The sequence below is a fragment of the Eupeodes corollae genome, chromosome 1 (genome assembly GCF_945859685.1).
Source record: "Eupeodes corollae chromosome 1, idEupCoro1.1, whole genome shotgun sequence".
NCBI lineage: Eukaryota > Metazoa > Arthropoda > Insecta > Diptera > Syrphidae > Eupeodes > Eupeodes corollae.
The window spans coordinates 285,665,974-285,691,191 of NC_079147.1; the positions used below are offsets into that span (position 1 = coordinate 285,665,974).

Genomic DNA, 25,218 nt, shown 5'->3' on the forward strand with positions numbered 1-25,218 from the left:
CTGCGGTTGGCCAGGGAATGCAAGGTATCTCCAGGCTTTAGTGGGAGCCTTTTTAGCCACCACCCCATATCCCCATAACATGAACTCGTCATTCCTGCCCCTCCTCCTGCTAACACATATGTGGAAGTGGATATCCATTTTTGTCACCATCAGGACTGTGGGTAATCATTTCATAATAATTCTTAGTCAGTTTTTCTTCAGCCAACACTCGGTGCGGTAGCGGTAGCGGCAGTAAAAATCGGAAACGAGATTTAAAGTGGTTTTGTTTTGGAACCATTTTCGGGTCTAAAAACAGAACTTCCCTCCTTGGACGGCGACGTACCTTACTTTCGGATTATGAAACGATTCAAATTAAAATTGAATTTCAAATTTCCGAGTGAATTTGAAAAACGTTAAAACTGAGAATACCGACGAGACCGACGCACGAACAAGACAACAAAAAAGCAGCAACAGAAGAAGACAATACGGCGACGGGAAAATAGATTATGACTTCGGGCTTTGATTTAATTCTATCGGCCATCCTCTGTTTCGGATGCAATGCTACGGATCCATCACCCCAAGGCCAAACGACGGCTGTTGTCATCTCCGTCAATGGAACTGACGTTGCAGCTGTCTCACCTGACCTGAATAATAATGGCAATTTCGAGATTTATCGAACGAAACGGGAAAATATGGAGAAAATGAGGCAGTATGTAAATGGAAATCATTTTCGCATCGCTACAATTGAGGATTATCCATTGAGCTATACGCAGAAGAAGGCAGATGGCACAGTTGTTGGCGCAGGAGTTTCGTTCGAATTAATTGACTTTTTGGCGGAAAAATTTAATTTTACTTATGAGGTGGTTGTGCCGCAGGGCAATATCATCGGTTCGACGGGGGACTATAAAAACAGTCTGGTTGAGCTTCTTTATGACGGGGTATGGATACGTTTTATGATATTTGAACTCTTTTGCAAAAAAAAATCCAAAAAAACACATCTGCACAGAGGTTGAACTTGAAAAACAAAATATGCAATTTGATGTTTTTGGAAAATCTGCATAGATATTGTGTCTTAGGAGACAACGGTTAAAACCGAATGTAACTTTTAAGTAACATTTGAGGAAAATGATAAATTTCAATTTCAAATGTTGATAATCTTCTTGTATTTTTTTGACGCCGAATTTGTTTCCGAAATTTTGAGGTGCATATTTAAAGGGTTTTTAGTTAAATTTGAAACCAACTTAACCAAACTTCAATCCAGACTAATTAAGTTTCGCTAAAACGTGGTTGCCCGTTTCATAATTGAATTTAACAGCTAAAAAAAATCTAAAATGGAGAACACAAATGCGAAAAACTTTGAGCAATTTATTAATTCGAAATAGGAAGATATTGTAATCGGTCCGATTTGTCGAATTCAAAATGTTGACATTTCTCGATGTTTCAAGGTTCCTAGAATCTAGGTAAAATATTTTTGGAGAGATGTTTGTCCGTCCCGTACGTTCGGGAAGATTCTTTCGTCGTCCATATCTCAACACCAGAAGAGATATCGACTGCAATTCAATAACACAGAAATATGTAGAAAGGAATCTCAAGAAAATTGAGTCTTTGGTTAACCCAAAATACCTCACTAACCAATAACGCTAGCGGATTGAATTTAATTTTACATTATTATTTTATAACGACGCACAGTGGGGCAGCTCCATACATGGTGATGATAAAAAGGTCACCTTGAAAAATTAAAGCAACGGGATTATAAAGTTCGCTCTCTTAAAGTTAACGGAAAATCTGATATGAAGAGTGTAATTTTTTTTTTTTATGTCTCGTAGTCAAGGTTAGACAGCCCATCAAAGTAGACTTTTAATGTGCAAAAATCGATTATTTAAAAAGTGCTAAAAAAGATTAACTTTAGTTTTAGCCATAAAATCAAAATTAAGATAGGAGAAAAGTTTAAAAAAATGTCACACCTAGATGAAAGTATGTAGATTATGATTGAAGTTTAAAAATATAAAAAAAGAAATCCTTGTATTGAAATAATTGAAGTGAAAAGAAGAAATTTTGTTAAGGCTTTTTTTTTACTTTTCACTTCATATCTTCTGTTGGGGCAAAAGTCAAGCAGGTCTGAAAGTGGGAAAAGTTTCAGGAACAATATACCTATACTACCAAAAAAACAAAAGTGCTTGACTTTTGCCCCAAATATTTGTTTTCAATTTTTTAAAATAAAGTTATAGTATTTTAAAATCTGAAAAATTGTTTACTTCTTTTTATAAATTTATTTTACAAAATTTTAGGAACAATATTCAATTTCTGATAGCTAAATTTTATTATAAAATTGTTTTTTAGTGTTTCAATTTTTTTTTTTTTCAAAAAATTATCTCAAAATTGTTATACTAATAGTCCTTCTTTTCAATAAAATTTCTCTGCTCCTTTTCTGTTCTTAATTGCAAGTTAACAATATTTTTGAACTTTTCAAACAATTATTTAAATGAAAAAAGGTTTTGACAAATTTTTACTTTACCAAAAAAATATTATGCTTTCCATTTTATTTACAATTTTGAGTCTTAAATTAAAAAAAATTAAGTAAATTGACATCTACACTAAATTAAATGTTATTTTGCCTACTCCTTACTTTTTTAAAAACAATTTCTCATTTTGCACTTTGCAACTTGTTTTTAGGTTCTGAAGACCAAAATTTCCAATGCTCAAGAAAAAAATGTATTTATTTTTATTTTTCTTACAGCTTGCCCTTCACAACAATAAATTAATTTCATTCCTTTTTATTAATTCCCAATTATTCTAATATTCATGAAATTGTTTAACTCTATTAATAATCATACATATGTATAAGTTGTCAACTGCCTAGTATTTCGACAACACTAAATTACAACATAATTGTGTACTCAAATGTTTCTTACCCAAGGTTTCGTTGCTTCAATACGAATTCGAAACTACTAAATTCCAACAAATCCCATTTTTGAAATATCTTAATCTGAATATGCAAGAAATCTTGTATTATATTAAAATGATATGTCCCGCAGAGTAGGTTTATTAAAATCACTTCTATTCACAGGATTTTGATTGAATTTGGTAGGGTCGCAGACATGTTATTTTCAAGTGCTTTTTGATCTTACGACAACTTTTGCGTTCAAAAATTATACTGAGATCTAAATCTCAAAAGAATTTAAAAACATTTTTTGTTGACATTTTTAATATTGTTATTTCTCAAAATCGTGAAGGGATTGTTTTAGAATAGCTCAGAAACGCGCTGTGCTGGAATTTTTAAGCTTCGGATTCTAGTTCAGAATACTAAGATTCTTAAAAAAGTGATCATACATAGGTTAGAAAAAAAATATTTTTTAAACAAGTAGAATTCGTCAATTAAAACTTTTTAAATAAGCGATTCCAGGTTAATTTATACAATATTCCCGAAATTTAAAACTGTTCCAGAAGTTTCAATAAACTACTACCTTTGTCATAAGAACACAAACAGCCATCATAATAGCATTTTTACCTTAAAAAATAATTGATAGCATAAAATGGCCATTTCTGCCCCACTGTGCGACGTGATGCCGAACTATTATAATTTAAATTCAACTAATGGTTTTTCAAAACTGAAAAAAAAATAATTGTCACCTCGAAAATAAAAAATGGTTTTATATTTTTAAGATAATTAAATGCAACGAAAAATAATGATTTTGACATTTGGTAAAATTTCAAGAAAATTCAAACGGATAGTTTTTTTTTATAAAAACTAAAAACCTAAACAAGCATTACTAAATCAAAAAAAAAAAGAGGCTGGGATGCGACCCACACTGATAACTTCCCATCCCATCTGTCGATTTGTCTTGCTTAAAAGTTTGTCTTTATGTACACGTATCAATTTTTACCAAATTTGCGTACTCTTTTTGTAGATTTTATTTTTTATATGAAAAAACGGACTGTTGGATTTTTATATAAAAATTACTGAATATCGAAAACAATATTTTCTGTGAAATAAAATAAGTTTCAAGTCAATATTTTAAGTTTTGAAAAGCTATTTGAGTCGAAAGTAAATTTTTACGAAGTTTTAGTATTGTTTTTATTTTAGAGTTTTATTTTTTGTAAAAAAAACTGTCAATTCGATTTTTAAAAATTTTACCAACAATAGTTCTTATGAGATAAAATTACATTAAAGCCAATACTTAAAATTTTTAAAGAGATATTTGAGTCGAAAATCAATTTTTACCAACTTTTATAATTTTTTTTTTAGGTTTTTATTTTTTGTAAAAAAACTGTCAATTCGATTTTTTTCAAACTTTAACTGAATGTTGACAACAAAATTTTTTGAAAGATAAAAGTAAATAAAAGCCAATATCTCAAAGTTTTGAAAAGATATTCGAGTCGAAAATCAATTTTTACCAACTTTTATAAATTTTTTTTTTAGGTTTTTATTTTTTGTAAAAAAAACTGTCAATTCCATTTTTGTCAAAATTTTTCAGAATGTTGAAAACAATATTTCTTATAAGAAAAAATAAGTTTGAAGCCTAAATTTCAAGTTTTTGAAAAGATATTTGAATCGATATTCAATTTTTAAGAACTTTGAGTAATGTTTTTTTTTAGATTTTTATTTTTTATAAAAAAAACTGTTAATTAGATTTTTCTCAAAATTTTATCAGATGTCAAAAACATTATTCTTCGTTGCACAAAATTGTTTTAGAGATAAAATCATATTTCATATTTAGTCTACGACTAAAATATGATTTCATCTCCAAAACAATTTTGTGCAATGAAGAATAATGTTTTTGACATCTGATAAAATTTTGAAAAAAAATCGAATTGACAGTTTTTTTTACAAAAAATAAAAACCTAAACAAAGAAATTAATAAAAGTTGGTAAAAATTGATTTTTGACTCAAATATCTTTTTTAAAATTTGAGATATTGGGTTTAATTTACTTTTATCTTTCAAAAATTATTGTTGTCAACATTCAATAAAATTTTGAACAAAATCGAATTGACAGTTTTTTTTTTCAAAAAATTAAAAACCGAAAAAAAATTGACAAAAGTTGGTAAAAATTGATTTTCGACTCAAATATCTTTTCAAAACTTTAAGATAATAGCTTCTAGCTAATTTTTGCTTATAAAAAATATTGTTTTCAATATTAGGACAAATTTTGAGAAAAATCGAATTGACAGTTTCTTTTACAAAAAATAAAAACCTAAAAAAAAATGTATCAAAAGTTGGAAAACAAATTGATTTTCGACTCATATATTTCCAAAAATTTGTAGATATTGGCTTTTTACTACTTTTATCTTTCAAAAAATATTGTTGTTAATATTGAATAAAATTTTGAAAAAAATCGCATTGAAATTTTTTTTACAAAAAATTAAAAACCTAAAAAAAATTTAACAAAAATTGGTAAAAATTGATTTTCGACTCAAATATCTCTTCAAAAATTTTAAATATTGGCTTCAAACTAGTTTTATCTTATAAGAAATATTGTTTTCAACATTCGATAAAATTTTGAAAAAATTCGAATCGACAGTTTTTTTACAAAAAATAAAACTCTAAGAAAAAACAATACTAAAACTTGGTAAAAATTGACTTTCGACCCAAATATCTTTTCAAAAGTTAAAGTTATTAGCTTCAAACTAAATTCATCTTATACCAAATATTGTTTTTGACATTTAATCAATTTTTTTCAAAAATCTAAAAGACAGTTTTTTCATTAAATTGAAAATCTACAAAATAGGGTACGCAAAATTGGTAAAAATTGATGTTCAATTCTCGATATTTCGTGAATAAATGGAGGTATTGATTTCATTCTGTGCTAAATTTTCTTAGAAAAATCCAATGTGTATTTGTTTATATAAAAACAAAAACGTTCAAGAAATTCTGCTTAAATTGGTAAAAATTGGTTTTCGACTAAAAATCTCGTTAACAAAAATAGATTTTAAAATCAAACCTTTTAAAATGCTAGCAAAACCTGATTTTATTTGACCAACATTTGGCTCAATTTGTGACACAACAGACGTTAAGCAAATTTTTAGACAAGAGGATGAATACAGACAGTATTTCGCAACGTGTCGTAAAGTTAGTAAAGAGAATGAGACATACAATATGACATTTATTATATAAGACTAATATAACTAACTAAATCTGATTCGAATTGTTGCTTTTAAAGTCTTCATTACTTTTTCGCCAAACCAATTTTCTTCCATCAGTTTAAGAAAACTTACTTCCTTCAGAAGACATATGCAACCCTTTAAATGTTATTAAAAACATACTACTATTACCCTTAAAATAAAGGCCATATTTTCTGCGAATCCTTGCTGTTTTATTAGCTGAAAGCAATTAAAACTTTTGGACAATCTTCCAAACTTTAACTCATTGAAGAAGCATACAAATAACATTGAGCCTAGCATAAACGTTATTAAAAACAGTTAATCGTACTTTATTAACTTCCCATAGGAAGTTATTGTAATGGGTCCGATATGTCAAATTGAAAATTTTGACATTTCTCGACGTTTCAAGGTCCCTACAGTCGAAATAAAAGATTTTTAGAAAGATGTCTGTGCGTGCGTGTGTACGTACGTTCGTGACGTTTTTTTCGTTGTCCATAGCTCAAGAACCAGAAGAGATATCGACTTCAAATAAACTTCGTTGTACAGATAATAAGGCAGAAAGATGCAGAAAGGGCTCTCAAGAAAATTGCGTGTGTGGTTTTTTTACGATAGCAGTTTGAAAAAAGGTGAACATTTTGGTTAACCCTAAATATCTCACGAACCAAAAACGCTGCAGACTTGAATTAAATTGTATATAATATATTGTAACGTGATATCAAAGATATATATTTTTTGAAAAAAAATCCATTTAACGGTTTTTTTTATAAATCAAAAAAAAAACTGAAAAAAAAATTTTTCACCTACAAAATGTTACGACTAAAATATGATTTCATCTCCAAAACAATTTTGTGCAATGAAGAATAATGTTTTTGACATCTGATAAAATTTTGAAAAAAAAATCGAATTGACAGTTTTTTTTACAAAAAATAAAAACCTGAACAAAGAAATTAATAAAAGTTGGTAAAAATTGATTTTTGACTCAAATATCTTTTCAAAAATTTGAGATATTGGGTTTAATTTACTTTTATCTTTCAAAAATTATTGTTGTCAACATTCAATAAAATTTTGAACAAAATCGAATTGACAGTTTTTTTTTTCAAAAAATTAAAAACCGAAAAAAAAATTGACAAAAGTTGGTAAAAATTGATTTTCGACTCAAATATCTTTTCAAAACTCTAAGATAATAGCTTCTAGCTAATTTTTGCTTATAAAAAATATTGTTTTCAATATTAGGACAAATTTTGAGAAAAATCGAATTGACAGTTTCTTTTACAATAAATAAAAACCTAAAAAAAAATGTATCAAAAGTTGGAAAACAAATTGATTTTCGACTCAAATATATTTCCAAAAATTGTAGATATTGGCTTTTTACTACTTTTATCTTTCAAAAAATATTGTTGTCAATATTGAGTAAAATTTTGAAAAAAACGAATTGACATTTTTTTTACAAAAAATTAAAAACCTAAAAAAAATTTAACAAAAGTTGGTAAAAATTGATTTTCGACTCAAATATCTCTTCAAAAATTTTAAATATTGGCTTCAAACTAATTTTATCTTATAACAAAATATTGTTTTCAACATTCGATAAAATTTTGAAAAAATTCGAATTGACAGTTTTTTTACAAAAAATAAAACTCTAAGAAAAAACAATACTAAAACTTGGTAAAAATTGACTTTCGACTCAAATAGCTTTTCAAAAATTATAAATATTCGCTTTAAACTTATTTTTTTTTCACAGAAAATTATTGTTTTTAATATTAGTAATTTTTATGTATATAAAAATCCAACAGTCCGTTTTTTCATAAAAAATAAAATCTATAAGAAATATTACACAAATTTGGTAAAAATTGATACGAATACATATAGACAAACTTTTAAGCAAGACAAATCGACAGACGGGATGGGAAGTTATCAGTGTGGGTCGCATCCCAGCCTCTTTTTTTTAAATGTTATAGAATTTACAATACTAAATATTAAAATATGAGAACTTTAAAAAAAAACTGTAACCGCAATATCTTGTTCACCATGCTCCACAATCTTAGTCAAAATTGAAAAAATTAAGTATACGCCTCAGTGTTCCAAAAAAAAAAAAAACGAAACAAACTTTAGTGAAAAAATGACAAAATACAGATTCCCTAAATTTGGGGTTTATAGTGAAGTGTTTTTAAAATAAATTTTTAATTTAGTTCCGTTAAGGGGGTATTCTGGTCTAGAAATTAAAAAAAATCGATTTTTTTTTCTTTTCATATTTTCATAGTTTAACTATTTAAGAACATGTCTATGAGAGGATTTTCCCAAATTCAAATTATTTTCGGAGAAATAAGTATTTTGCTGAGCAGCCACCCAAATCGGTTGGGCTGCAACTAATAGAACAAAAGACATAATGGAGTACTTTAAACGCGTTTTTCTCAGAACTGTCTTTTTGAATCTGATACCCACTATTTCTCAGGTTCTGCCGAACCGATTTACTTGAAATTTTAAGAGAGTCTTCTTTAGTGACTTGTCTACGTCCGGAACTACGGCTATCCCCAAATTTTAATTTTTACTATTTTTAACAAATCGAAGAATGTTCAAAAAAATGGTAATTTTTTTGTATTTTTCTTTAGACAGCCGCCATTTTGTAAAAAAAAATGTTTGTAACTTTTCCGTAGTTCCAGACATTGCGACATTATTGTAGATTAATAATCTTTTTTAGTTTTTGATTTCAGATTTCTAGGAGAGTTAAAATCATGGGTATGGTCACGCACCAAATTTTTAAGACGCACCACTCCATCAGCTGATAACTAACGGAATTTTGATTTTTTTTTTTACCTTTTTTATTTTTTTTGCATGCTTCTAATGTGAATAAATAATGTACAAAAAAATAGATGCTAAAATTATTGCTTGCTTTTTTCTACAGCACTTCAAAAATTACCTAAAATTCATGTCTCTAGACCAGAATACCCCCTTAAATGAAACAAAACGAAACGAAAGACTATCAAATATTGTGAAAAGTTTGTGCAATTACAAATATAAAAAAGTATTATCCAAGTGATATACAGTGGTGGACACGAATTTAACACATTGAAAAGAGTACAAGTATTTTTCTACTTTCAATTCTTTATTACTTGCAAGTAACGGTTAATTTGTGTGTCGTTACTATGATTACCTTATACGGTAATAAAAATGTGTAAATGATTGAAAAGCAAAATACCGTTTTGCGAAAAATGAAGATTGTTTGTGATTTGCGTTGTTTTTAGCTGGACATAAATTTAGTCCGTTTTGCAATCAAAAAGTGTTTTTTTAATATTTTTGTGTTGTTCTTAAAAGAAAATAATAATTTTTAAGGTGATTAAATATTCCATAAATGATCTGTATTAAAAAAATTAATTAGTCGTGGCAAAAGGAAAATGGTGCTTAAAAGAAAAAAAAAAGTTGGATTTTGAAAATGGCGGACGGTAACAGACATTTCTAAGTTGTTAAAATGCTCCAGGAAGCTGTTGTATAATGCCCTTCATCATTTCAAAAATTTTGGAGTCATTGAAAACGTTAAAAAAAACCCCCGGGCCAGAAAGACAACTACGAATGAAGATATAATTATTTATAGGTTATCGACCAAGGATCCGTTTAAGTCCTCCAATGCCATTCAAAGCGAACTTTCAACATACTATGGATTAAATGTTTCCTCAAGGACCATAAGACGCCGCCGGTTAAATGAAAACAAACTAGGTGGGTGCGTTGCTCAGAAAAAACCGCTTGTATGAAAAAAATCTGTAACAGTTTGCAAAGCTCATCTAGACAAACCATTTAGTTTTTGGAAAAACATGTTCTGGGGCCATGAATCCAAATTCTGCGGATTCGGATCGGATGGGAAAAAATATGTATGGCGTCCAAAAAACAGGAATTATGATCCAAGGTACACTATTAAGACTGTGAAACACGGTGCAGGCAACTTTATGGTCTGGGCTGCTTTTTCATGGCACGGCATTGGCCCCATCGTAAAAATTGACACCAAAATGGACCAGAACGTGTACAGAGATAGCCTGTTGGATCTTACAATACTCTACGCAAAAGACAATTTGCCGTTTTTATGGCGTTTCATGGACGACAACGACCCTAAACACACTTCAAAGTTAGTGAAGTGTGCCTTAGAAGTGAATAAAATCGACGTTTTGAAGTGTTGAACATCACATTGAGCAAAAAAAACCAACCAACTCAACACAATTGTGGCAGGAGATTCAAAATGCTAGCAATTCCAAAGTCGCTATGTGAGGCTTTGGTTGAAAGTTTGCCAAGAGGAATTGCTTCTGTGCTGCAAAATAAAGGGTTCCCTACCAAATACTAAGTAAAACTTAGAACTGATAACTGTAAGTAAAATTTTATCAAGAAACTGTTGAATGTACTTAATTCGTGTCCCGGCGAAAAATTGATGTTTCTACGTTCCATTATGTGTGAAACACAACATCATTTAAATGACCACCACGATAATTGTTGCAGCATCGATCATTTTGAAGTAATTTTCGAATGTAACGGTATATCAGCCATCACTTGACGAATGTTGGTTTTAAAGTGTTCAAGAGTTGAAGTTTTATTTGTATAAACACGGTCTTTCGCGTTGCCCCACAAAAATAAGTCCAGCGGTGTCCAATAGTATGATCTTGATAGCCAATACCTCGCCCCAGAATTGTTTTTTCGTAAATGCCAACTTGGTCGTTCTAGACTAATGATGCAGTTATGTAAATATATATACATACTAGCTGACCCGACACACGTTGTTTTATCATAAAAATGATTTCTAGAGAAAATGTCGCTAGTAATAAAAAATTTATTGTAAGTGTTTAAGATGTGGTATATAAGTGGGAGATATATAGAGCAATGTAAACGATGACCAAATATTAAAAAAAGAGGCTGGGATGCGACCCACAATGAAATTTTCCGTCCTGTCTGTCGATTTGTCTTGCTCAAAAGTTTGTCTATATGTCCTCGTATCAATTTTTACCAAATTTGCGTACTATTTTTTGTAGATTTAATTTTTCATGAAAAAACGGACTGTTGGATTTTTATATAAAAATCACTGAATATCGAAAACAATATTTTCTGTGAAATAAAATAAGTTTGATGCCAATATTTTTAATTTTTGAAAAGCTATTTGAGCCGAAAGTAAATTTTTACCAAGTTTTAGTATTGTTTTGTTTAGAGTTTTTTTTTTTGTAAAAAAAACTGTCAATTCGATTTTTTTTTAAAATTTTACCAAATGTTGAAAACAATATTTCTTATAAGATTAAATTAGTTTGACGCCAATATTTAAAATTTTTGGAGAGATATTTGAGTCGAAAATCAATTTTTACCAATTTTTATACATTTTTTTTTAGGTTTTTATTTTTTGTAAAAAAAACTGTCAATAAAATTTTTCTCAAAATTTGTCCTAATGTTGAAAACAATATTTCTTATAAGAAAAAATGAGTTAGAACCTATTATCTCAAAGTTTTTAAAAGATATTTTAGTCGAAATCATTTTTTACGAACTTTTGTTAATTTTTTTTTTCGGTTTTTAATTTTTTGTACAAAAACTGTCAAATCGATTTTTTTCAAACTTTAACTGAATGTTGACAACAAGATGTTTTGAAAGATAAAAGTAAATTAAAGCCAATACCTCAAAATTTTGAAAAGATATTTGAGTCGAAAATCAATTTTTACCAACTTTTATACACTTTTTTTTTAGGTTTTTATTTTTTGTAAAAAATACTGTCAAGTATATTTTTCTCAAAATTTTATCAGATGTCAAAAAACATTATTCTTCGTTGCACAAAATTGTTTTAGAGATGAAATCATATTTCAGTCGTAAAATTTTGGAGGTGACAAATTTTTTTTCAGGACGTACAAACGTACGTACACACGCACGCACAGACATCTTTCTAAAATTCTTTTATTTCGACTTTAGGGACCTTGAAAATTCGAGAAATGTCAAAATTTTCAATTTGACAAATCGGACCCATTACAATAACTTCCTATGGGAAGTTAATAATAACAGGTCACTTATTAATAAAAAACAAAATAACTTGTTTTTACCATTAAGTGACGTCACTTTTGTTTTTAATAACGGCTGCAATACGACTTGCGAGTGTTTCCATAAGATTATAACGAAATTCAGGGGTTATGTCATCCTAAACTTTCTGGATTTTCTTTTAGCTTACTTAAGTTTTTAGCTGGACTTGTTCTTCATTCTTTTTTAATTTTTCATTTTCCCCATAAAGTCTCAATTGGAGACTGATCGGGGCTATTTGCGGATGTCCGGATATTTAAAGGTATTCACAGTGTCTCGACGAAGCAAAGGTTGCCGACTCCTTGGGCAGACATACATCCCCAGATTATAGCTAATGCTTAAAATTTAGTTTTTCAACAAAAGCAAGATGATCCAGATCTGATGATCACAAACCCACTTTAGACGCTTCATTATTTACAAAGAAGTTAAAAGTGGTTTTTCTTTGGCCTGAGAGTCGATTTGTAAGAAAAACTAATTTTCAAAGACTAAATTTAATTTATTTAACGGTACAATTTTTTTATAAAATGTAGATCCCATTTTCTTCATTTCTCTAATACAGGTCTCTCTACAAACTTATAGTTTTACACTCTTATGACGATCTTTTTTAAGAATCTTTCTTAAAGTTTTTCTGTCACAACCGAACTCGCCTCTAATTTTGGATGTGGTACCGTCTTATTGAAACCACATGTCATGCTTTTCTTCCATTTTCCGGACATTAGAGTATGTTATCATTACACGATAGCATTCACTATTTACAATAACTGTGCTATTCGTATCATCTTTGAAGAAGTGCGGTCTCATAATTCCAACAGCCTATGATCCCCACCAATCAAAGACTTTTTTCTAAATGCATTTGTAACTTTTGCAATGCTACTGGCTGCCCTTCATCGCAAATACGGCAGTTTTGCATGTTCAAGTATACATTCTACCTTCTTCGCTTAACACAATTTTTCGAAAAAAAAGCGTGCGATTAATTTTCTAAACAAAGCATGCATTTTATTAACAAAACAACAACCAAACGTTGTTCGTATGCAAGACCCTTTTATGGTTAAATTATAGACCAAACTGAGGGATGTTTTATAGTGACATAAACCAATTAACGTGCGTGATCTGTCAAAACCCGTGTTGCCAAAAATATAACAACAACAAAATGACCCTATATACATATTTCTAATTGACTTTAGAATAATGCATTAAGAGTTAAAAGCAAAACTGACAGATAGCAATACAAAAAAAATGAAAGCCTTCAATGAAACGATTTTGTTTTTCCACCCGAAATATATATTTAATTTCTTGACTAGTTGTGTTCGAAATCTTGATTCCAAATCAATCAACTTTCTAAGTTATAAGTGTTATATGGTATAATCCAACATAAGCTTCAATGTGTAACTAAAGGATGATTTTTTTGTGGTTAGGATTTTCATGCATTAGTATTTGACAGATCACCCGGGATTTCAGACATGGTGTCAAAGAGAAAGATGCTCAGTATGCTTTGACATTTCATCATGAATAGACTTAAGGCCCAATTATAATAGGCATAAGCAAACATAAGCTTATGTCAAAAACCGAACGAAAATTCACTAAAGTTTGCGAAAATACTGCATAGCCATAATGCTATTTTGCTCACGTATCTACATGTCAGATTTTACTTATGCGGCGAGCGACTGGGATCGCTCTTGCTTAAGTGTGCTTAAGTTAACGAAACTGAGAAAAATTGAACGAAACGGAGCTAGACTCCATTATGGCTGAAACACATACACGCTTCAGCTTCGGCTTCGTCTCCGTTACGTTACGCCCGCTTCGAGGTTGCTTTGAATGACATTTCTATTATTTCATCCCTCCAAAGAGCAAATATTTTGTTTGTTGACATTTTTTTACTGCTGATGAGCTGTCAGACAAAGCAAATGTTCAGAAAATTGAACTAGAGCTTCCGTTTGGAGTCACATTACGTTACATTACATTCTTTTCCTTACGATTGTCAAACAAAACGTGAGGTCGAAGCTACATTGTGATAGCATGCATTGAATTCCTATGGCTGAACTCGTAAACGTCAGGCGAAGCCGAAGCTGAAGCTTGTATGTGATTCAGCCATTATGTTCACTCGTATTGAGATTCTTTGTATTCGCACGTTTGCTTATGCGCGCATATGCTAGCTTATGCCTATTATAGTTGGGCCTTTACTAACGAGTAACGCTTGCAAATCATTGAATTTTATTACCAAAATCAGTGTTCGGTTCGAAATGTGTTTCGCGCTTTACGTCCGATTTATGGTCTACATAATCGACCAAGTGAGCAAACAATTATTGCGATTGTGACCAAGTTTCGCACTCAGTTTACTTTATTGGACATTAAACCAACCACACGAATGCGTACAGTGCGTACAGAAGAGAATATTGCGTCTGTTTCTGAGAGAGTTGCTGAAGACCGTGAAATAGCGATTCGTCGCCGTTCGCAGCAATTGGGTTTGTGTTATTCGACCACATGGAAGATTTTACGCAAAGATCTTGGTGTAAAACCGTATAAAATACAGCTCGTGCAAGAACTGAAGCCGAACGATCTGCCACAACGTCGAATTTTCAGTGAATGGGCCCTAGGAAAGTTGGCAGAAAATCCACTTTTTTATCGACAAATTTTGTTCAGCGATGAGGCTCATTTCTGGTTGAATGGCTACGTAAATAAGCAAAATTGCCGCATTTGGAGTGAAGAGCAACCAGAAGCCGTTCAAGAACTGCCAATGCATCCCGAAAAATGCACTGTTTGGTGTGGTTTGTACGCTGGTGGAATCATTGGACCGTATTTTTTCAAAGATGCTGTTGGACGCAACGTTACGGTGAATGGCGATCGCTATCGTTCAATGCTAACAAACTCTTTGTTGCCAAAAATGGAAGAACTGAACTTGGTTGACATCTGGTTTCAACAAGATGGCGCTACATGCCACACAGCTCGCGATTCTATGGCCATTTTGAGGGAAAACTTCGGAGAACAATTCATCTCAAGGAATGGACCGGTAAGTTGGCCACCAAGATCATGCGATTTGACGCCTTTAGACTATTTTTTGTGGGGCTACGTCAAGTCACAAATAAGCCAGCAACTATTCCAGCTTTGGAAGACAACATTTCCGAAGAAGTTCGGGCTATTCCGGCCGAAATGCTCGAAAAAGTTACCCCAAATTGGACTTTCCGAATGAACCACCTAAGACGCAGCCGCGGTCAACATTTAAGTGAAATTATCTTCAAAAAGTAAATGTCATGGACCAATCTAACGTTTCAAATAAAGAATCGATGAGATTTTGCAAATTTTATGCTTTTTTTTTTTAAAAAAGTTCTCAAGCTCTTAAAAAATCACCGTTTACATATAAATATTGACATTTTACAAGTAGTATTAAAAATACGCCATCTTTGTATTTAAAATGTATAGTATTATCACGGAGCTGTTTTTTTTCGCTTGCCTCAAGTTGGCGTTAGAAATTTTACATACAAGAGTTAAGTACAAAAAAGCTGCATTAACTAATGTCACCGTTGCCACTAGGTTCCAGCTTTGGCTTTGCATACAAAGACGCCATAAATAAAAATAAATGCTTTCACATCGCATTGAAATTTTAAAAATTTATTACAAAACGGTGAAAAATTTGCATTCACAGTTTGTAAAGCCAAAGAACTTTCTAGACTTAGTACAGTTAACCTGGTCAAAAATTTGAGCTGTGAAGTCAAGTTAATGATGTGAAGCATTTTAACAAACCGTATGCGTCACTTTGAACCAACTAAGAATATTGCTATTGTGACCCGTGGTGATGACGAAAACCCAGGGTTGGAAATCATTCATTTCACAGGCGACATTAAATCGTAACAGTTTCCATTAAGATTTACATTTTATTGTAATGTTTAAGGATTGAAAAATCAAAATTTTTTCTCAACCTGTCACTGTATGCTCTGGTATGGTGGTGTTATCGAACCTTATTTGAAAATAAGGTTAGTGTAACTTATTATTGTGAATGTAATCCAATGTCGCATCTTTGCATCAAAGCGTTGTTTTTACTTAGAGATGATACGAGTGGTAATTGGCAACTAAGGTTTTGTGATTTAAAACCCTTAGACTATTTTCTTTGAGGTCTATGCACATCCTCCACAATCAATTGAATACTTTACAGGTGCAATTCGTGATGCTGTCAAGGACATACACGTTCATAATATCATTTTCAAATATTAATGACACACCTTCCTCTTTGGAATGCAACAGACTTCCATTTATTTCTCTTGAAATTCCTTAGTAAACGCCTTGTCAGAAAACCCTACATTTGACCTGTTCGAACTCACCTCTTTTTTATTTGAAAGATTTTTGAAAAGTTAACAATTTAATGAACTAATTTAAAAGGACCAATAATCAAAATTTATGCTCATTTTAATATTTAACTGGCCTCTTAATATTTTGCAGTATAAATAGCCATTTTAATAGTCAGTTTAATGACCAACGGTTAAGAATAACTTCACGGTTCGCACTGTCATTTTGACATTTTGTCAGGAAAAAAGCACTTGTTTTAATATTTAAATGTGTTTTTGTTTTAATAAATGTCCATTATCTTATAAACGACTTAACTTTAATACAATTTTGTCCACCTTGCTTAAGCCACGTCTTTCAAGATATTTACATATGTCATAGATAATTGAATCGTCTGAATACAATTTAAAACATTTACTTTACACATATAACTAATGTCAGCTTAATTTTGTCTTTTTAAACGATATAAACCTTGCTTTCGATAGCACTCCCGCCTCTTCGTCATCTTCTACGATCTATATTCGTGAGAGCTTAACAGAGCACAACAAGCTCATCATGCAACGTGCACTTGTTTTGAAGAAAAGTAAACAATTGTCCACTGTCTATACTGCTCGTGGGGTGGTATTTGTAAAACGTCATTCAGATGACACAGCTGTGAAAGTTGACTGCATCGAGGGACTTAATGACGTTGCCAGATCAGCAGTTTCTTATGAAAATAAATATTTATAAATACTTAAATTAAATTAAATTTCAATAATCTTTTTGTTATCCTTATTATTGTTTTTTGTATTCTGTTTTCTTCTTGTTGTGTATAATGAATAATTTTAGTTCTCTGCGTTCTATGGTTAAAATCCTGAGTAAGCAGAAATGTGACCTCAGGATTTGTCATATTAATGCGCAAAGCTTATTACTGAAAATTGATGAGTTCCGTGATCTCTTTGTTAAATCAGATGTTGATGTCGTTTGTGTCACCGAAACATGGTTGTGAAATGAAGTAAATGACGAATTGTGCAGATTAGAGGGCTATCGTACTTTTCGGTTAAATAGACTTGATCGTGTTGGGGGTGGTGTGGCAATATTTGTTAAATCTGTTATCAAATGCAAACTTAAGTTTACGTCCGACGTAGTTAGCAATCTTGAATATATGTTCATTGATCTTCTGGGCAATGACAGTAATCTACTTTTAAGGGTTATTTATAGGCCAAATAGGAACATAGACTTTTCATCTCTTTTGTCAGTAGAAGAAGTCTCGTTGGGTTTCCCTAATATTGTATTATGCGGAGACTTCAATTGCAACTTATTGAATACCAATACTTTGACTGATAGCATGCGATCGCTCAGTTTAAGTCCAGTCAACACCACTAATCCAACTCATTAATTTGATAGTGGGGCAAATCAGCTTTACTTGTTTTTTTGTAAGTGACATAGACGATGTAGCCTTGTATGATCAACTTTCCGTAGCTGCCTTTTCAAAACATGACTTAATTTTTTTAACAATCAAATTTAATCTCGAATATTCTGACAAAAAAATATCATACCGTGACTTCAAAAGCATTAACTTTCAGTATCTTGAAGATCATACTAGACTCATCAATTGGGAGAATATATTTTCTATGCATTCCACTAACGAACAATGGCAATTCTTAACAAATAATATCCAAACCCCTTTCGATACGCATGTTCCTTTGAAAACAAAAACTCTAAATTCTAATGATAAACCATGGTTCACGCAAAATATTAGACTGTTGATGCAACAACGAGATAATGCATATAACAACTAGAAGCGATATCGGTTGACCGAATTGCGGCGCTTGTTTTGTTCACTACGAAACAAAGTCACAACTGAAATCCGTTTAGCCAAATCTCAAATTTTGTCTAATCAACTGAGTTCTTCATTAAACGGACGTAAATTGTGGAGGAACATGCGAAACGTTGGTATTGGTAAAGCAAGAAATATGCCTACTAGCGATGTTGATGTAAACTCACTTAATAAAACTTTCACCTCCGTTCCATTAACCGGGGCGACTTTCTCTGATAACATTTCATTTAGAGAACATTTTGTTTCAGTTTTTATTCGGTGGATGCTGCCGATGTTGTTGAAAGTCTGCTTTCAGTGAAGTCAAGTGCTGTCGGTCTGGCCAATATTAACCCCAAATTTTTAAAAATAATCTTGCCAATTTTGTTGCCTTACATTACATACGAATTTAATACTATTTTGATGTCTGGAGTTTTTCCCGACATTTGGAAGTCAGTAAAAATCATACCACTTCCTAAAAATGCTAAGGGATCTGAATATAGACCTATCTCAATTCTACCCTATTTGTCTAAAGTCTTTGAGAGAATTTTACAGCGACCAATAAACGCTTACCTTACAGCAAACTCTTTGCTCACTCCAAAACAATCTGGTTTTCGGAAGCAGCACAGCTGTACAACAGCACTACTTTGCGTGACCGAAGAAATAAGACAAGCGCTGGATAAGGGTGATGTAACTTTCTTAGTCTTGCTCGACTTTTCTAAGGCTTTTGACACTGTCAACCACGTAATTCTGTGTAAAAAACTTATGCAGCAGTTTAATTTTTCGGCAAGCTCTGCTAAGCTCGTTTATTCTTACTTGTCTAACAGAAAACAAGCAGTTCAAATTGGTGACTGTCTGTCTAGTTTTTTACCTATTTCGTCCGGTGTTCCTCATCTATGTAAATGAACTTCCAGGTCTAATCAAAAACTGTTCCTGTCATCTGTACGCCGACGACTTTCAACTTTTTTTCAGTTTTCCCCTGGGACTGATTGAGCATGGCGCCACTAATATCAATGAGGATCTTGATACTATTTCAAATCTAAATGTCCAAAAAGATTCTTGATCTTGATTCTACTTTCCTTCGATTTTGTTAAGTAATACCCCCATTGAATATGTTGAAACTGCCAAAAATCTTGGTGTTAACTTTAATCGCTCTTTAACTTGGGACAACCATATAAATGGAATTATAGGCAAAGTTTATGGTGCCCTACGTACATTATGGGTAACCCAGTATTTTACACCAGTAAACTCACGCATGCTGCTTGCCTAGACCTTGTTATTACCAATTTTAATTTATGGTTGTGAACTATATTGCTATTGTTGTTATGAAAGTAAACGTAAACTTTATGTCACTTTTAACAATATTGTTCGCTATGTCTTTGGCTTACGAAGATATGATCGTGTATCCAATTTTGCTACCCTGCTGCTTGATATGACCTTTGATAACTACCTTAAACTTCGTAGTTTGTTGCTATTCGCTGATGTACTGCTTACACACCAACCACAATACTGTTTTGACAAGATAAATTTCCCTACCTCTAGTAGATCTCGTCAATTGATTTATCCTCGCTTCACATGTTTAACATCCGAACGTCAATGCTTTATACTCAGTCCGACTCTGGAACTCTCTTCCTCGCGCTATTACGGAAATCCAAAACGCAACAAGAATTAAAAAGGCTCTTAAAGATCATTTTTCACATAGCATTTATAAAAACTGGCCCAGGAACAAGTTAAGTTTCGATTTAAAGTTTTAAATAAAAAACACGACAACCTTTACTTATAAGAATTATTAATCAATTTAATTTTTAGAATTCATTTTACATTCTTATATAGAGTTAATTTTAAGGTTAACGAAAGTCAAAATAAAAACAATATTCAATATTTAATTTCTTCTTTCAATAAACATCGAAAATTATTAAAATGAACGAAGGATTAAATTTAAAGGTGCAAACAAAAGAATGTACTTAATATTTTTCAACAGCATTTAAATACTTGAATTATTTTTTGGAAATGTATATTTCTGATTATTCTTTTTTCTTTTCACATTACTTAGCTTCAATCGTGTATTATAATATTAGATACTGAATTATTAGCTTGCTCTATCAATTTGTATTATTAGCTTGTAACTATTTTATAAGATATTGTATTCAGAAGGTTTGAAATACTTAAAAATAATTCGGTAATTTGTATTAAGTTGCTTTTAGAAGCTACTCAACTTGAACGCTAAATATTTAAATGCACTATATAATAGATTCATTAAAAAGTATTTAACTGATTGGTATCATTTTCGCATTTTTAATTAATTTTTATATAGAAAGCCGATTTAGCAGCAGCATTTCTACCACTCTTAGCCGATGTGCGGATAAAATGCGATTATTCAACCACAGTTTTGGATGAAGGCGAATGGATAATGGTGATGCAACGTCCCAAAGAATCAGCCACCGGTTCAGGTCTACTAGCCCCATTCGAGTTCTGGGTATGGATCCTAATATTCATCTCTTTACTCGCTGTCGGACCCATCATCTATGTACTCATTATAATTCGAAATAAAATCACCGGTGACGACTCACAACAACCATATTCGCTGGGCCATTGTGCATGGTTCGTCTATGGAGCACTAATGAAACAGGGAAGTACCCTCTCCCCAATTGCAGGTAAAACAATTATATCCAATCAAAATTATAATGTTTAAATAAAAAATTAAACTCTCTGACCCTGATATTTAATTTGGATTTTATATGACTAAACCGAGAATGCATGTTCGCAACTCATACTCTTTTCAGATTCTACACGTTTACTCTTCGCAACATGGTGGATTTTTATCACCATTCTAACATCATTTTATACCGCTAATTTAACTGCTTTCCTCACGCTATCCAAGTTCACATTACCCTTCAATACGGTCAATGATATCCTTGCAAAGCAAAAGCATTTCGTAACTCCGCGCGGTGGTGGAATTGAATATTCAATCAAAAATGTAAGTATACAAACTAATGTAGAAATTTACATATGTATGTATAGACGAGTATGTAGTTGTCATTTGACAAGTAATATGTCAAACTTGTATTTATTTTGTCAATATACAAAATCTATAGACATATTACTCATCCCTGTCAACTGTAAGTAAAAATGCAGTGCAGATTGGAATTTGTGATAATTTTTTTTATTCCCTATAGAATTTTGTTTAATTTTCAAGATATTATCAGTTGAAAAGAATTTCAAAACCATTATGAATCATTTTTGTATGTTATCGAATTCTGTGCATATACCAAACTAATTAATGGTGCTTTTAATTTGTTACCTGGAAGATGAAATACCAATGGAACGTCTCAAATTCCCATTTAATGGTTTATGTCTACTTATCGTTTGAAAACGTAGTTTGACAGGTTTTAAAATGCATTCGGTTTTTGTTAGTGTTTAACATGTAAAGGAACAGCTGATCCAAAACAGCTGGAATTGGAATGTCAAAAAAGGAACCTAAACGTATAGTAGAATTTCTGGTATCTAACAGAACAGCTGATTTAACATATGTTTGAATTTGAAGGAACCCAACAATTCATTTTAAATTTGTATTTTTTTCCTTAAAAATTAAATACTAAAGTTATCCATTAAAATTGTCATTTTCCAACCATTTTGCACCTCGAAATCCAATTTTTGTCTGCTTTTTGTGAACAGCTTAAAGCTGTTTTTGCGACCTATGTATATAAATTTAGGTTTCCAACTCGTTCAATAATAATTCACATTTCCAAAATACCCTACCCAACTCGAGATTGAACGCACCCATTTTAGCATTTAAAATTGGTGAATTGACATTCGTGATCAACAAATTATTATTTGAAATTTGTTCTGTTCAGCCTTTTTACTCAAAACACTAGGTATAATATAATTTAACACTATTTTCAGTTTGACAGTTCTAGATCTGTTCAACTTCCAATTAAAAACAAACATAACTTCGAGATAAATAATTGTCAATTGTGTTCTTGATCTGTTCTTTTTGATTTTTCTGACAATATCAAAAATTAAAAAAAAAAAATTTAAAGCTTCACATTTATAAACATTTTACTACTTCGCTATTCTTTTAGACTAATGAAAGCCTTTCAATTCTAAGCAACATGGTCTTAAACAACCGGGCAACATTCACAGAGAACGAAAATGACACAGTGACATTGACAACTTTCGTAGAAAAATACGGATATGTCTTCGTTAGAGATCGCCCTGCAATTAATCATTTGTTGTACCTGGACTATCGCTATCGAAAGTTAATAAGCGCTGATAATGAAAAAATTCACTGTCCATTTGCCATGGCTAAGGAACCATTTTTAAAGAAGAAACGAGCCTTTGCTTATCCATTCCAATCGAACTTGAGCACACTCTTTGATCCAGAGTAAGAATTATAGACAACAAAATGTTTGTCAATTTTTGAACTGTTTGATTTTTTTCAGACTCCTTAACCTAGTGGAATCGGGAATAATCAAACATCTCCTGGCAAAGGGACTACCAAATGCAGAAATTTGCCCTCAGGACTTGGGCGGCACCGAACGTCAACTACAAAATGGCGATCTCATGATGACTTACTATATCATGATAGCTGGATTTGTTACCTCCATTGTGGTATTTACCACAGAAATGTTATTCAGATTCATAAATCAACGACAAGTTGGCAAAAATAATATGATTATCGGTGCCAATGAGCTTCAACGTTCGTCGAATTTCCGTTTGCATGGATGGGCTGCCGGAAGGACAAATCACAGGGAAAGTCTAGGCAATCGACTAAATGAAGGCATCATTCTGAGTAATGTGACACCTCCGCCGGCGTATGCGAGCATTTTTAAGCACAACAAAAACGCAGTTGTCGATATGAATAAATGGAAACAAGCTGTATCAAAGAATAAGGATGAGTCGAAGGGTGTAAGGAGGCTTATAAATGGTCGTGATTATATGGTTTATAAGAATACAAATGGTATCAATCAATTGGTACCAGTTCGAGCACCTTCAGCGACACTATTTCAATATTCATACACTGAGTAGTGGATTACTTTTAATTAACATTAAAATAATTATGTACGTTTTTTAAACGTGTTGTTTTGAAATTCTATTTTTGTGACGTTTACATTATCTATTTTCTGATGAAATAAAAGTTTCTATTTTTGTGTAGTTATCTTTCAAGTGTTTAGATGATTTTTTTTTTCTCTTTTCGTAATATTGGTGGTCAAATGGCATTCGATTTATGATTTATGTTTCTTAATGAAATTCAACTAAACTTACCTAAAACAGTTATTAAATTAGCTTTTCAAACGTTTATAATTGCGAAAATAGTACAGCAGCCATTAGTAAATAAACAGTTAAAAAAAGGAACGATAAGTAATCGACTTCAACTCGGCTCGGCTTCAAACGGATAAGCTGACTTGATGGCAGTGATCAATCAATGAGACCGATAGTTTATCCGGATACTTTTTTGTTAGTGTTTTACGTGTAAGAGAGCAGCTGCTCCAAAAAAGATGGGATGTCAAAAAGGGATCCAAAGATATGCGAGAATGGTCGAATTCACAAAGCTAGACGTGGCTACGTAGTCAAAATTGAACTAGCTTTGTGAATGCAAAACTGCACTACAAAGCTAGTCAATCTGGAACTGTCATATTATTGACAAATGCAAATATATAAAATAAGAAAATTTTTTGATTTGATAACTTTTACTTTTCTTTTGTGTTTTTAAATTCAATAAAATCAAATTTCAGAAATAATTTGAATGATTTATATTTGTATTTAAATATTAAACAATTTATTTCATTTTGAATTCGTGTTACTTTACCGAGCAGCTGATTGTAAAACGTCAAAATCATTCTCCACTAACTTTGTTGCCGAATTTTTTAGACTACGTCGGAGGGGAAATTTCAACTACTTTTGTAGTTTGATTTAGCCAATCAGAATCCCTTGACTACGTAGCCACTAGCTTTTTGAATGCGACCAATTTCTGGTATACATATGTACGTGAGTATTTAACGGAACTGCTGATTTAAATAATGGTTGAATTCGGAAGAACCTGAAAGTTGATGTCAAATTTGTAGCTTTTTTGGTAAAAATTCAGTGAATCATTAAAATTAATAATTAAAAACGCTTTGTATGTCTCTTTTTGTGAACAGCAGAAACTTGTTTTTATTTTTTGTTATCTTCATTTTGGTATCCAACTCCTTCAATAAGGTATCCCAAAGTCTACGTATCCAGGATTGAGATTGATTGAGGATATTGAACGCAGCCAATATGAATAGCCGATATATTTGACATTTTAATCGGCAGTAAGCTGCGACCTGTCATAAGAGAAAGGAAAAAAATATTAAAAATAAAAATGTACTGCCTTTTAGGAAGTAATATTAGAGCTAGAGAAAATTTTTTTAAAGTTTGAATAAACCTGTACAGTTTGAAGAAGAAGTATTTGACTGTTAACAGTCGAACTGTATTTTCCTGAACACCGTTTATTTTAATAAATACGATTTCAAATCAAAAACAATTCGACTGCTGACAGTCAAATATTTTTTCTTCAAAAGTCCCATAGCAAGGCAATAAAAATAGCTACAATTTATCTTCTTTGAAGACTTGTAGCGACTATATAATTCGTAATTGCTCTATGTAGTTCAGATTATATGGAATCTCGATTTATTTTTATTTGAGAAAATATGCGTCAAGACAAGGTGTAATGGTCATCTTCTGATGAGCCCAGTCATTACATCGGGGCGAAACGCATATATGAACAATTTTATTCTGGTTTGATTTTAAATCATATTTTTTAAAACTGTACAGTTTTCTTGTTGGAACATATTTGGCCAGATTATATTTCTAAGATTCCTGAGAATTTCCTTAATGGGGTTGATAAAGCAAAGAAGAATTAAGTATAAAATGAAATTACTATTTACTCTGCCAGAATCAGACATTTAAATAAGATATTTTGTTTAAACTTCTGGGATTAAAGAAATCTCGGATATCTTACAAATATAAACTGTCAAATTATAGATCATTAAAAGTCATTAATAGACTTACTTACTTAAGGTGGCGC

General features: G+C 31.4%; 1 protein-coding gene across 1 annotated transcript; it reads left to right on the forward strand.

The window, feature by feature from the left end:
- Window positions 1-184: 184 nt before the first annotated feature.
- On the forward strand, window positions 185-23,343 carry LOC129938900 (glutamate receptor 1). Its single transcript, XM_056046724.1, has 5 exons — window positions 185-917; window positions 20,485-20,824; window positions 20,954-21,147; window positions 22,253-22,554; window positions 22,613-23,343. Exons 1-5 carry the CDS (start codon window positions 486-488, stop codon window positions 23,196-23,198), a joined length of 1,854 nt encoding a protein of 617 aa, XP_055902699.1. The 5' UTR covers window positions 185-485; the 3' UTR covers window positions 23,199-23,343.
- The last annotated feature ends 1,875 nt before the right edge of the window (window positions 23,344-25,218 follow it).

What these genes read in the sequence shown, in the direction of transcription:
- LOC129938900 (XM_056046724.1), top strand. Translation starts at nt 486, where the DNA reads ATGACTTCGGGCTTTGATTTAATTCTATCGGCCATCCTCTGTTTCGGA. An exon ending in TTGAGCTTCTTTATGACGGG is followed by an intron (nt 918 to 20,484) that starts GTATGGATACGT and finishes ATTTTTATATAG; the next exon opens with AAAGCCGATTTAGCAGCAGC. An exon ending in TACCCTCTCCCCAATTGCAG is followed by an intron (nt 20,825 to 20,953) that starts GTAAAACAATTA and finishes TACTCTTTTCAG; the next exon opens with ATTCTACACGTTTACTCTTC.